General features: G+C 61.5%; 1 protein-coding gene across 3 annotated transcripts; it reads left to right on the forward strand.

Moving 5' to 3' along the window:
* Positions 1–424: 424 nt before the first annotated feature.
* GBGT1 (globoside alpha-1,3-N-acetylgalactosaminyltransferase 1 (FORS blood group)) lies at positions 425–9,588 on the forward strand. 3 transcript variants are annotated; one of them, XM_037127771.2, is made up of 8 exons: positions 425–619; positions 801–1,036; positions 1,581–1,747; positions 2,297–2,362; positions 6,302–6,352; positions 6,432–6,467; positions 7,101–7,235; positions 8,233–9,588. In XM_037127771.2, the coding sequence occupies exons 3-8, from the start codon at positions 1,677–1,679 to the stop codon at positions 8,915–8,917; spliced, it is 1,044 nt and encodes a 347-aa protein (XP_036983666.2). In that variant the 5' UTR covers positions 425–619; positions 801–1,036; positions 1,581–1,676; the 3' UTR covers positions 8,918–9,588. The 3 variants fall into 3 exon arrangements, with proteins under 3 accessions (XP_036983666.2, XP_036983669.2, XP_036983668.2); XM_037127774.2 differs by lacking the exon at positions 2,297–2,362; XM_037127773.2 differs by lacking the exon at positions 801–1,036.
* The last annotated feature ends 3,025 nt before the right edge of the window (positions 9,589–12,613 follow it).

Genomic DNA, 12,613 nt, shown 5'->3' on the forward strand with positions numbered 1-12,613 from the left:
GGAAAGTATGGCCAACCTTATTTACAGGGGCACCAGGAGATCCCGGGAGCGGCTCCTGGTCCCCCAGGCCACCAGCCAGGCTCGGAGGTCCTGAGCAAAGGCAGAACGATCCTAAGCTGAGAGTCAGAGCAATGACCCACTGGTTTTCCCTAATTGTGATTGCTTCAATGTTTGCTGAAGACATTCAAGGTTTTCCCCAAATCGTTTCTCCGACTTCTCGGGCCCGGCTCCGAGTTCCCAGGCCCGTGCTTCTCCCTCCAGAGCTGGGCCTGCTTTATCCTAGGGCACGTAACAGATGGCTAGTGGCGGGCAGCGCCCAGGGGATTCCAGCACGCGCTGGGGAACTGGGGACCAGTCCTGCGGTCGGTGGGCGGGGCGAATGGGAGGAGCTTTGGTCAGTGGGCGGGGCGCGAGGCTGCGTGCATGGGAGGGGCGACCTTGCCTACTGGCGGAACCACTCGGCCCGTCTCTCTGCTGGAGGCCTTAGGTCAGGCCCAATCCGCGCTCTTCGGGCACAGCGCCCCCACGGGATCTAGCGGGGACCCTGGCGAGCCGAGTCGCTGGTGACCGGGTCGGCGCGCGTCCTCCGTCCGTCCTAACACGGTTCTGGCTGCAGGAGGTGAGTCTGCACTCTGCAAGGTACCGTTGCGCTCCTTCCGCCCCGCGCTGTTCTCGCGTCGCCCTTCCCGCCCGGAGCCCGTAATGAGGGTCGGAAGTCGAGGAGCGCGCCTCCTCCCCGGGCTCCTCGCTGCGGACCCGGGGCCGGAGCGTACGGGGTTCAGGCCGGCTCTGTGTCTTAGGCGCCTGGGGAGGTACGGCCTAGCGGAGCCGAAGTCGAAGACGTCTGCACGTCCGGGCCCGTGTAGGGAAAACGAGCCCGCGGAGGGCGGGAGAGGAGCGGACTTGCCAGAGGTCCCCGAAACTCCAGATCCCGGGATCTTTGACCTCGGGAGGAGCCCTGCGGGTCCCGGGCTCGCTGTGGCCCCGACCCAGCCAAGCGCTGTTCCGCCGTTCCCGCACGACCTCCTCAGGGGCGGTGCGTATTGTCCTTTCTCCCCGCCTGCCCAGCGTCTTTATCCCGGGAGATCCCGAAGGCTGTGGTGGAGGCGGGAAAGGGACCTGTCCTACATTACCGAGATAGGGAGAGATGGGGCGCGTTGCGAGGTCCCCTGGAATAGCCAGGCCCACCTCTCAGAGCAACGCACTGCTGCCACCCTCCACGCCTCTTCCTGGGGAGTCGCGGCCCTGTCGCGGCCGTGCAGACGCTGGGCTCGAGTTCCGACTGTCCTCACCTTTGCTCTAGGGGACGCTTCCTCAAGTCCCGCCCAAACGCCCCGCCCCTTGCAGCTCCACGGGACCCGGGACCCTCAGCTCACCGTCATGCGAGGAGTTAGGAGGAAGACCTGAGAGCCTAGGCTAGGGGCGGTGTGCTTCTTCCCAGACACTGCTGTAGGCTTCCTCCCGAGCCTCAAGAGCGGGGCCTGGGGTCCACATTCCCCTGGTGGGGCCGCCCAGGGGAGGGCAGGACAACAAGGATGGGGCCACTATCCTCTGGGTAAGGAGCATTTATTTCTCTGCAGGTGTTCCCCTCACCGACAGGGGCTCGGAGAGGAGGCTGATACCTCAAGGCAGACCCGCCCGCAGCCGGTGCTCAGGCTCAGGAGCTGCACCCAGCCATGCGCTGCCGCAGACTGGCCCTGAGCCTGGGGTTCTGCCTGCTGGTGGGCACGGCCCTCTGTGTTCTGTGGTGAGCATGCGCCCTGGAGCCCTCCAGCCCCACCTGAAACTTCTCTCTTGGTATCTCAACTCCCAAACCCGACCCTCTCCTGGCACATCTGCCATCCCTCCCAACCCCAACCCCAGTAAGACCAAATTAGGCTCCTGAATTTTGCCTAGCCTTTGCGCATGCTCTTCCCTCTGCCGCCCCCCCACACACACACCCACGCTCCGCGATGAGGAACTCCTGGTTACGCTCCCTAATTCACCCCGTGTGTTCCTTCTGGGCAGTTCCCTGGGCTGCCCCACAGCACACCACCCCCTCCTGTGAGCAGGGCGTGGAGTCAAGAATATTCCTGCCCCAGGAATGAATGACTTCACGGGTGGCTAATGACCACATGCCAGAGGACCGGGAGACTTTGTCCTCCACGGTCAGCCAGACCTCAGGGGTGACTGGGGACTGCGGAGGTACCACTGGGGCCTTGGCTCCCGCCGACGTGTCCCAAATGGGCAGAGCCCCCCACCGCTCCAGGTTTCAGCCTCTGGGGTGGTCGGGTCAGCAGGTGTCTCTCCTTCCCAGGGTATATGTGGAGAACTGGCTGCCTTTCTCCTACCTCCCCTATTACCTCCCCTGCCCAGCCATCTTGTAAGTATGGGGCAGGGAGATGGGGCGGGGGGTGGGGCCTGCGGGCTGCAGGGAGTGGGGGAGATGGGAGAGTTTTTAAGGTCGCCAGTTTGCAGGTGCCTGGGTCCCAAGCTCATGATCAGTGGGACGAGTGTTTGGGTAATTTGGGGCTGCCCTGCTTCAGTATTTGGGGGCCCTTCCAATGATCCTCCGCGCTTGAACCCTGAGCCTTACCTGATGCATCTGTGAGGTGGGGTGGGGGAGGCGCCCCTCCGGGCTGCCAGGGTCACGGAGTGCAGTGGTGCCTGAGGACCCTTGGCAAGGGGGCACTAACTCGTGGCAGGCACTCAGGAAACAGTGTGTGTGGACTTGACCATTTTGCTCGGCTCTGTGCTCCATGTGCATCCGAGGAGCACCTGAACTTGAGACCAAGTCTGGCATCTGACTTTGATGGTTGTGAGTGAAGCAGAGGGTTGGGACAGTCTCAGGGGCCATCGGGCCCCCATCTTGTGTTTTATGGCGGCCAAAGGAAAGTCCAAAGTTGGGTCATAGACTTCGAATTAACACGGCCTGGTTTATTATGATAAAAACACAGAATATAGCAAATTAGGAAGCTGAGGAGTGGAAAAGAGAAAAAAGAAACCCGGGTCTGATTTTTGTTCCAGTTCCAGAGTTTGCTGTCAGCTCGCTGGGGGCTGTGCTTTCTAAGTGACCAGATTCTGCTTCACCCACTTCTAAAACCGGAAAGGCTGCTCGCTGTGGGAAATAGTTGTGATCTTTTTTTTTAAAAAAGATTTTATTGGCCCTGGCTGCTGTAGCTCAGTGGATTGAGCACAGGCCTGCGAACCAGACAATCGCGGTTCAGTTCCCAGTCAGGGCACATGCCTGGGTTGCAGACCAGTTCCCTGCGGGCCAGTTCCCAGCAGGGGATGCACGAAAGGCAACCATACATTGATGTTTCTCTCCCTCTCTCCTTCCCCTCCCCTCTAAAGATAAATAAATAAAATATTTTTTAAAAGATTTTATTTATTTATTTTTAGAGAGAGGGGAAGGGAGGGAGAAAGAGAGGGAGAGAAACATCAGTGTGTGGTTGCCTCTCATGCACCCCCAACTGGGGACCCAGCCCACAACCCAGGCACGTGCCCTGGACTGGGAATCGAACTAGCGACCCTTTGGTTTGCAGGCTGGTGCTCAGTCCACTGAGTCACACCAGTCAGGGCAGAAATAGTTGTGATCTTAATGTTTTTGTGTTTTTTATCACATTGTCCAGAAGTGACTTTATTTTTTGGCCTGTGTTCATGCTCTTCACAGTCACTCTCGATGTATGCCACCCAGGAGCTGGGTGATAATTCTTGAATCCCTCCCCACCTTTCCCACATGAACTTCAGGGATTTCGGTGTTTTCCAATTTCCTGGTGGTCCAAATTAGCTCGTAGAGAACCGCTTTGGTCTATAGCTTTCTCCGTCTTAAAGGTCCTTTTGTGTTCCCTCCTTGGGTTGGAGGATATGGAGAAGTTATTTTTGTTTATTTTTTACATGTTCACCTGAAGACAGGCTCACTGATTTTAGAGTGAGGGGGAGGGAGGAAGAAAGAGGAAGAGAAACGTCGGTTTTATAAAGAAACCCGAGACTCACCTCTCGGAGGCACCCCAACCAGGCCCGGAAACCGCAGCCCAGGCACGTGCCCTGGCTGGAAATCGAGCTTGCAGCCTTTCGGTTTGCAGGCCAGCCCTCTGACCAGCCGAGCCCCACCTGTCAGGGCACGAGAGGTTCTCAGACAGCCAGTCAGGCTGCCTTCTAGAAGGACCGGGACGTCCCGCCCCCACACACACTGCCCCCGGGCCCCTGCTGGAAGTACTGGGTGAAACCAGAAAACAAACTGAACTAGAAAAACGAGGGCCACCCCGCAGCTGACGGGAGATGGGAAAGGCTGCCTCCTCTGTTGAGATTTCATTTCTTTGACTCCTCCTGAGGCCTCCGTGCCCCCAGGCCCTCCCCACATTCCCAGGCCCTGCTCTGCCGCGCCGGCCTTCGGCCTGTTTGCCCGTGTGTGCCATTGGCCTTGGCCAAGCACATTTGCTACATTTTCATACTCTTTGCAGCTTGTCTGTCTCTGGGTTCTACCGAGTTCGTTTTTCATAGATTGAAGTGGGTTGGGGTCTTTTCTGCTTCCTTTCCACTTCTTCAAGACTTGCAGCCGTCTTACCTTCAGGGGTTAGGAAGGTCAAGATCCTCTTTCTGGCAGGGCTTGTCTGGCTTTGGTGTGTTACCTTGGACTCTGGGGCTGGCCTTGTGGGGGCAGGGAGGGGCCGTTGCCAGGGAAGTGGGCTTGTGCTGGATGGGCCGGGGCCGGCACCCTCCCTCCGGACCACGTGGCAGATCCCCATCACCCTCTGAGCAGGGACCCGAGTGTGGTTGTCTGTGCGAAGCTGGGCCGATGTGACCCTGGCTTTTCTAAACTGTTGATTCCAGAGCAGAGACTGATCCCAGGAGGGAAAATGTGGTGTGATTCCACTTACCGGAGATTCCCAGAGACTGAGGGAGGGGTTGGGGAGGGGAGGGAGCCCGTATTTAACTAACGGGACGGGGTTTCGGTCAGGGAGATGGGAAAGTTCTGGGGGTGGACTTGGGGACAGGTGCACAACCTGTGAACACTCTGGACACTACTGAACTGCACACCCCAAAAGGGTTCCAATGGTGATTTTTGTTAATATTTTTACCACATCCGTAAAAAAGCATAAACTAAAATAGGTAGGAAGACAAGGAGGCTAAAGCCGCATCATCATATGTGACATACGGAGAATTGCCAAATGCATGGCAGGCGCCGTGTCCCCGGGTGGGTAGTATCAGCCTTACCGCAGGCCTCTCCCAGAGCTGGCCCCCTGGGTGGCATGGGGTGGCCCCTCCCTTCTCTGGGCCTCACCTCCACCGCCTGGGAGACAGCTCTTTGTGGAGGGGTTTATAGTCTCATTTTTTTAAGGGTGAAGGAACTGAACCCTCCGAGGAGTCAGATGTCTGGCCCAGGTCCCTGGGGAGATGGTAGCAGAACCAGGGACTCTGCAACCTGCCACCTCCTTCCAAGGGACCCCCTCCTTAGGTGCCACCCAGGGCGGCCTCCACGCGAGTGTGGGCTGACCACACAGGCTGCTGCTGGGTGTGGGCCGAGAGCCCCTGGCCCGCATCCTACGGTCCAATCGTGGCTGAGGACGGGCACCCTTGCTGCAGACTGGCCAGGCTCCCTGAGCAAACCGAACCTGCACCAGTGGACCTGCACCAGCAGGAGGGGGGCGGGAATGAGGGAGGTGGGGGGTAGGTGCTCAGACAGACAGAGGTTGCTTACTGGACCGTGGGAGTGGCCAGGCCAGTCTGAACACAGGCCAGGCCATCAGGGCGAGCAGGCTGGAACTCTTGGGTGGGAGCTGACCCCTATAGGACTCCTCCTTCAGGGAGGCCTCAGCTCTGTGCTCAGGCCTTTCAGCTGGGGGTGTTGGCCCGGCCCTTGTCGGGGTGGTCTCTACCCACAGCCAGCTGGTGCAGGCCTTCCTCACACCTGCAGGAAGCCTCCATGGCTGCTGGACAATGCTTGTGTAACTGGGTCTGACCATTGACCAATCCTGTGCGCTCGGGTCAGGCCACTCTCCCATGGCCCCCAGGCCGGGAGCCGGCAGGACTGTGTGCACGCCGGCTTCTCCGCAGCTTCTCCAACCCCCCTCCCAGTGCTGGGCTCCTACATCGTGCCAGAGCTGCCAGAGCGCCAGCTCTGGGGACAAACACGCTGCCACTCGGTGGCCCTAGACAGATGCTTTGGTGGGACCCAGGCCCTGAAGAGCAGGCAGGGCAGTGGGGAGGGTTCAGGAGTCCCGGGGGTCACCTGCTCGGGGTTGAGGGGGTGCTGAGTGAGCCTCAGCTCCACTCTGCCACCTACTGGCGGTAATGGCATTTTCTCACCTCTGCCCACCAGCAACATGCAGCTGCAGTACAGGGGCGAGAGGCCGTTCCAGCCCGCGGCCCGGTAAGTGCACTGTCAGGTCCCGCTTTGTGGCCCTGGGGTGCTGGCCGCCTCCCTCACCCCCGGCCCTTCTCTGTTACAGGTCGCAGTACCCGCAGCCCAAGCTGCTGGAGCAGAGGTAGGCACTGCGTAGGGCCGGGGGGCAGCACGGAGAGACCTGGGGTGGAAGGTGGGGGTGCAGAGCTCTGACGGCGGAGGTGCCTGGCGGCCTGGGCGTTCGGGTGGACCGGGGCCGGGCCACCCACTCACCAGAGGCTGGAGGGCCAGGTGTGCCCGGGTTTGGGAGCTGCACAGCAGTGTGCCCGCCCCCTGGCAGGTGCTCGATCCGTCAGTGACAGTGCATTTAAAAATTTTTCCCTTTTATTGATTCTAGAGAGAGGGGAAGGGAGGGAGAAAGAGAGTGGGAAACATCAATGTGAGAGAAACAGCGATCAGTTGTCTCTTGTCCCGGGACCCAACCCACAACCCAGGGCCGGGCTCTGACCAGCAGGTGAACCCGTGGCCTTTCGGTTTGTGGGACGATGCTCGACCACGCCGGCCAGGGCTTTTTAATGACAATGACGATAACCCCGTGCCTTAACCTCGGGCCCTCCGACCACCCTGGGAGGTAGATCTTCCCATCCCCACTTCCCTCCGGAGCATGCCGAGGCCCAGACACGGGAATGAAGCCGCCTGGGGTCACACAGCATGGGAGGCGGGCTAGGGTGAGCCCAAGGGCAGGTCTCAGCCCCCGGGCGCCTCCTGCTGCCAGGCCCACAGACCTGCTGACGCTCACGCCCTGGCTGGCACCCATCGTCTCCGAGGGAACCTTCGACGTGGAGCTTCTGCAGAGCATCTACCGGCCACTGAACTTGACCATCGGGCTCACCGCGTTCGCCGCGGGGAAGTGAGTGGTGGGCCGGGCCTGTGACAGCCACTGGGGCTCGTGGTCTGGGGAGAGGCAGGACCTGGACATAGGTGGGAAGGAGGGCTTCCTGGAGGAAGGGGGTCAGGCCCTGGCCTGGGGGGGAAGAGGGCAGCCCAGGTGAGGGAACAGCAGGAGCCTTTGTCAGGAGACCCTCTTGCCCCCTCATCCCTCTCTGCTTCCCCTAAACAGTCCAGGCAGGCATGGAGGAGTGGAGAGCCCTCAGACCACCTCACATAAATAGGGGGTCCGTGGTCAGGCTAGGCTGCCAGCGAACCAGGGACCCCAGCTGAGCTGGCCCTGCCCTCAGGCCCCCCTACGCTGCCGGTGCTGCCTGCTGTTTGAGTTTCCCCTCTTTCCCCCTGGCCTCCTGGACCCTACCTGGCCTTTCCTACAGGGCCACCACCTGGCAGCTTCCTTTTGTGTCCCCTTCTAGGACTCTTGATAGGGGGACCATGATGGGGCCCTAAGGCCTAAAGCGCTGGCCAGATGAGGGATGGCCCACCTGGGGCCAGGTGACTGCCGGTCCAATCAGCTGTGTCCTGGAGAGCAGGGCCATATAGTTTCCACCTGCCTTGGGCCCCCGGCACCTCTCACTTCCCCGGATACAGCCACCGACCTGACCTGCGTTTTGGTTCCTTTCCGTCCCGAGCCACAGCGTCTCTGCCTATAAAACAGGACCACGGTGGCATCCCTAGGCCCCACCTGGCACTTGGCTCACTCAGAGTTAGATCAGCTGGGAGCATCAGGAGCGGCACCTACTCAGACTCACTCTTACAACGTTTGGGGGGCAGGTGCTGTGACTGTGGGCATTTGACAGACGAGGACCCCGAGGGTCAAAGCTGCGTGACTCCCCCAAGTGGGAGCTGCAGGGCAGACCTGGCCCAGCCAACTGCAGGAGGCCCCGTGCCCCATGTGGTGCTGGCACACAGCGGGGACCCTGCTGGGGCCAACGCGGATGACGGATTCTTACCGCCAGGTACACCCGCTTCGTCCGGCGCTTCCTGGAGTCGGCCGAGCAGTTCTTCATGCCCGGCTACCAGGTGTGCTACTACATCTTCACCGACGACCCTGCGGCCATCCCGAAGGTCCTGCTGGGCCCCGACCGCACTGTCAGCGTCATCCCCATCCAGAAGCACCCCCGCTGGGAGGAGGTCTCCATGCGCCGGATGCAGACCATCAGCCAGCACATCGCCCAGAGGGCGCACCGGGAGGTGGACTACCTGTTCTGTGTTGACGTGGACATGGTGTTCCAGAACCACTGGGGCCCCGAGACCTTGGGAGACCTGGTAGCTGCCATTCACCCTGGCTACTACACCGCGCCCCGCCAGCAGTTCCCCTATGAGCGCAGGCATGTCTCCACCGCCTTTGTGGCAGACAGTGAGGGGGACTTCTATTATGGCAGGGAGGTCTTTGGGGGGCGGGTGGACAGGGTGTATGATTTCACTAGGGGCTGCCACATGGCCATCTTGGCGGACAAGGCCAACGGCATCATGGCGGCCTGGCAGGAGGAGAGCCACCTGAACCGCCGCTTCATCTCACACAAGCCTTCCAAAGTGCTGTCCCCAGAGTACCTCTGGGACCACAGGAAGCCCCAGCCACCCAGCCTGAAGCTGATCCGCTTTTCTACTCTGGACAAGGACCTCCACTGGCTGCAGAGCTGACCGCAGAGCCCGGCTGCCGTGGATGGGGCCCCAAGCCGTGCAGCCAGCTCGGCCCTCACAGGCACCCAACAGCACCAGCAGAGTGCCTCACTTCTCAAGCCTTAACTGAGACCTGCCTCGTCTTGCCTGCCTCTCTCAGGAGAATCCCACCGGAAGCGGGTGTGGGAGGGTCTCTGGGAACTGTGGAAGGGCTGTGCCCACAGGAGGGAACACAGAGCTCAAATGTGGCCCGAGAGTTGGGACAGGACAGGGTAAAGACAGCAGGGCTGCCAGGCGCCCGATAGACTTGCCTTCATGTCCTCGTGCCTTCATGTCCTCAGGGTGGCTCTGCACCCTGCCCTCCACCGTGCCTGCATTTCCACCTCTGACCGCTTTCCTGCCCATTGCCCTTGGAGTTGCACTTGTCACTGCTGGTGTGAAGGGCATCCAGGGACCCTTTTTTCTGGCTGCAGGGCTCCCAGTACTGTGATGTCCTTGGGCCACACGGAGCCAATTCCCCACTCAGGAGCCCGTGAACCGGACTGAGTCTGGGCTCTCTCTGGTTTCCAGTGCAGCCACACCCTGCGGCGACCACCCTCACCTGGCACTCGCTGCCTCCTTTGTAAGGAGGCTGAGGCAGCTTTAATAAAGGTGGCCCCTGCTAGGCCCCAGCCAGGGTATCTCCACCAGTACCTGAGTGTCTCTGTGCCATTGGCCCCAGTGATACAGGCAGCCTGGGTGTTGAATGCATCCACTCATGGGGTGGGGTAGGGAGGGCAGTTCTCCAGAAAACCTGGGCTAAAACTGATGTCTAAGAGCCATGCCCTGGGATTGGACCCGGTTCAGCCATAGTCCCTGTAGGTGTGGGCTGGGGCTGAGAAGGCTCTGGGTCTGAAAGATGCTGGGACCAAGGCCCGGCTGGGAGTGAGGCAGGTGCTCTTTTCCCCTGCAAGGCTGATGCAGGGCCACTGACTCCTGATGCCTGTCCTGGCCAGGGAATCCCAGCACAGGACTCTGACCGCCAGCACATGGCTCAGGGCTGACAAAGAGCAGTGATTCTGAGTCCCTGGTTCACAGCTGGACCTGATCACTCAGCTGAGTGATCCTGAGCCCTGGGACTGCTGCTCATCTATAAAGTGGGATGAAAGCACTGAGCGCCCCTGGGGGTGCCTATAACAGTAACCACCCCCAACACCAGTCCCTCCAGTGGTGGGGCTCCCTCCTCCATGGACCTTGAGTCCCAGGTCCTGCCTGGAACAATGGGGCGGGGGGAGCATAGAGGAGAGGTGGAAGGGGTGACCTGACATTCCTTCCCACCCTCAGTGTCTATTACTATTTCCAGGTCCCCGTGACACCAGCCAGCCACGGAGCTGCCTCTGAAGGTGTCATATGGGGATGAGGACCAGAGGGTGGGGGTGGGTGTGCAAAGGCTCCCGTGTTCCCAGGGTCCCACACGGCCCAGCCCCTGGCAGACTCCGCCTTGGTTGGGTTTCGGGTGGCCCGAGGTCTTAGGGGTAGTAGGAGGTACGCAGCAGGCGGATAAGGGCGGAAGACGTGTGGGTCCCGCCGAGCGCCGAGTCCTTGGTGCGCTGCGCGCGAGCGGCAAGGCGGGGCTTCCGTGCGCGCGCTGTCCGCGGGCCCGTGTGCGCGCCCGGCGGTGGATTCCAGACCCAGCTGCCCCGGCGGCGTCCGCCCAAAGGAGGGAAACTGGTGCGCGCCCCCGAGCTCGAGCGTCGGGGCCCGCCCCTCACACCTGCGGCGGGCTGGGGCGGGGCCGCGGCTGACCCCGCCCACCCGCCCGCAGCCCGGGAGCCGGGGTGGAACCGAACAGCGGGGCCCCGAGCGGCCGGCGGCGCAGCGCAGACAATGGGAGCCGTGCTGGCGGCGGGGGCCGCGGAGCCCCGGGCCCGGCGGGGACGGGAGGCCGCGCCATGAGCCTCGCAGCCGGGCGCCCCCCTGTGCGGCGCGCAGGCCGAGGCCAGCGGCCTCTGCGAGTCCCGGGCCCCACCCTGGGGCCGGCGATGCGCTGCCGGGGCTGAGGATGATGGTAGATTGCCAGGTAGGTGCCACGCCCGGCCTCACCGCCCTCCCCCGCGTCACGGGTGGAGGGAGGCCCGCATGTCCCCCGCCACACCCCATCCGGCGGGGAGGGAGCGTGGCGCTATCTTCACGCTCGGCGCGCGCTTACGCAGTTCCGCGTTCAACCCCTTCTGGTACAACTGGGAAACTGAGGTCAGGAGAGAGGCAGGGACTGGCCTGGGGCCCACGAGGTGGGCAGAATCCAGGGGAACAGGAAGGGATTCAGCCTCTTAAACCAGCCTCGCGTCTCCCCTGCGGTTTCGTATGGGATCGAGAGCCCCTAAGATCCTGGGGAAACCCCTGTCCACCCCTCTCTGGTGGAGCTGTTTCCTCTGGGCATCCCCATATGGGCACTGGCACATACACACACACATTGACTTCCCAGGCTGGGGCCGTGGGGTGGGTTCAGAGGAGGCGTGCACACTGCGGAGGTGACAGGGAGAAGCAGAGAGAGGCTGGAGGCAGCCCAGCCACCGGGTAGGAGCATCTAGTATCCTAGCAACGTGCCAGGGATCCGTAACACAGGGATGGGAGAGATGCCAGACAGAGGGCGAGGGAGTCCCAAAGGTGCCCAGGGGTCTGCCTGGACTGGGGCCGTCCCCAGGGTAGCCAGGGGAGGACTCGGAGCCCTGCATCCTCCTCTGTGGGCCCCCGGAATTAGGAGAAGACCCCCTCCCTAGTGTGCAGGGGGCTACGGGAGAGAAGGCCTCAGCCCACTCCTCTGTACATTGGGGTGCAAGGAGTGTGTGACGCCAAGGGTCCCTCAGGCTCCTGGAAGTCTGTTGTCCCTGACCCTCCATCCATGACCCCACTGTGCTCTGGGTCCTTGGAAAATGAGTCCTTCTAAGTGGCCTGGGAGATGGGGGTCCTGGAAGCTGGGTAGTGTGGGACAGGACAGAACACGGGACGGCTGCTTTGGGGACCAAGGACAAGGGCATCTTTGTTGGACTTGGGGTCCTCATGTGGAAGTGTGTCCAGAGTTATTGCCCCAGCTGGGGTGAGGAGGCTTCGGGAAGGAACTGGACTCCAGGACAGTGTGGGGAAAGAGGGGATTCTGGGGTCCCAGGTGTCACCCCAGAGCCTACAGGTCCTGTTCCTTTGCCCTCCCACTCCGGGGAGGGCAGCTACCTTGACTACATTCAAACAAAGGTGTGTGTTTTGTTTTCTGGTTTCCTTGCCTGGACTGCAGTGTGGGGACTGACCACCAGGGGGCGGGCTGCGGCCACTGTGCTCACAGGAGCTGCGGGAGCCAGGAAGGGACATCCAAGGGTCATTCGAAGCATCTGGCTACCTCGGACCCCACATGCACCTTTTATTATTAGTCTCCCCGTCCACAGTGTGAGTTGCTCAGAGGCGGGAGGGGCGCCGAGACCCTGCCATTATTCATTCAGTTCCTGTGCCCCACACACCCACTCACCCCGAGCAGGAGCAGGGCTGGGCCTGGGGGTCCCTGCCCTCTGGGAGCACACAGCCCAGGAGAGAAGCAGCACCGTGGGGAAAGGGGGCAGGTGCTGAGGGAGGGCGGGACCCTGGGTGGGGCCGAAAGGCCTCCAGGGTGACATTCATGCTGTGACCAGAGGACAAGAGGAGCCAGCCCTCCACGTGTCTGGGGAACAGTGTGTGGGTTGGGGGTAGGGG

The sequence above is a fragment of the Artibeus jamaicensis genome, unplaced genomic scaffold (assembly GCF_021234435.1).
Source record: "Artibeus jamaicensis isolate MK-2021 breed Jamaican fruit bat unplaced genomic scaffold, CSHL_Jam_final contig_471, whole genome shotgun sequence".
Classification (NCBI taxonomy): domain Eukaryota; kingdom Metazoa; phylum Chordata; class Mammalia; order Chiroptera; family Phyllostomidae; genus Artibeus; species Artibeus jamaicensis.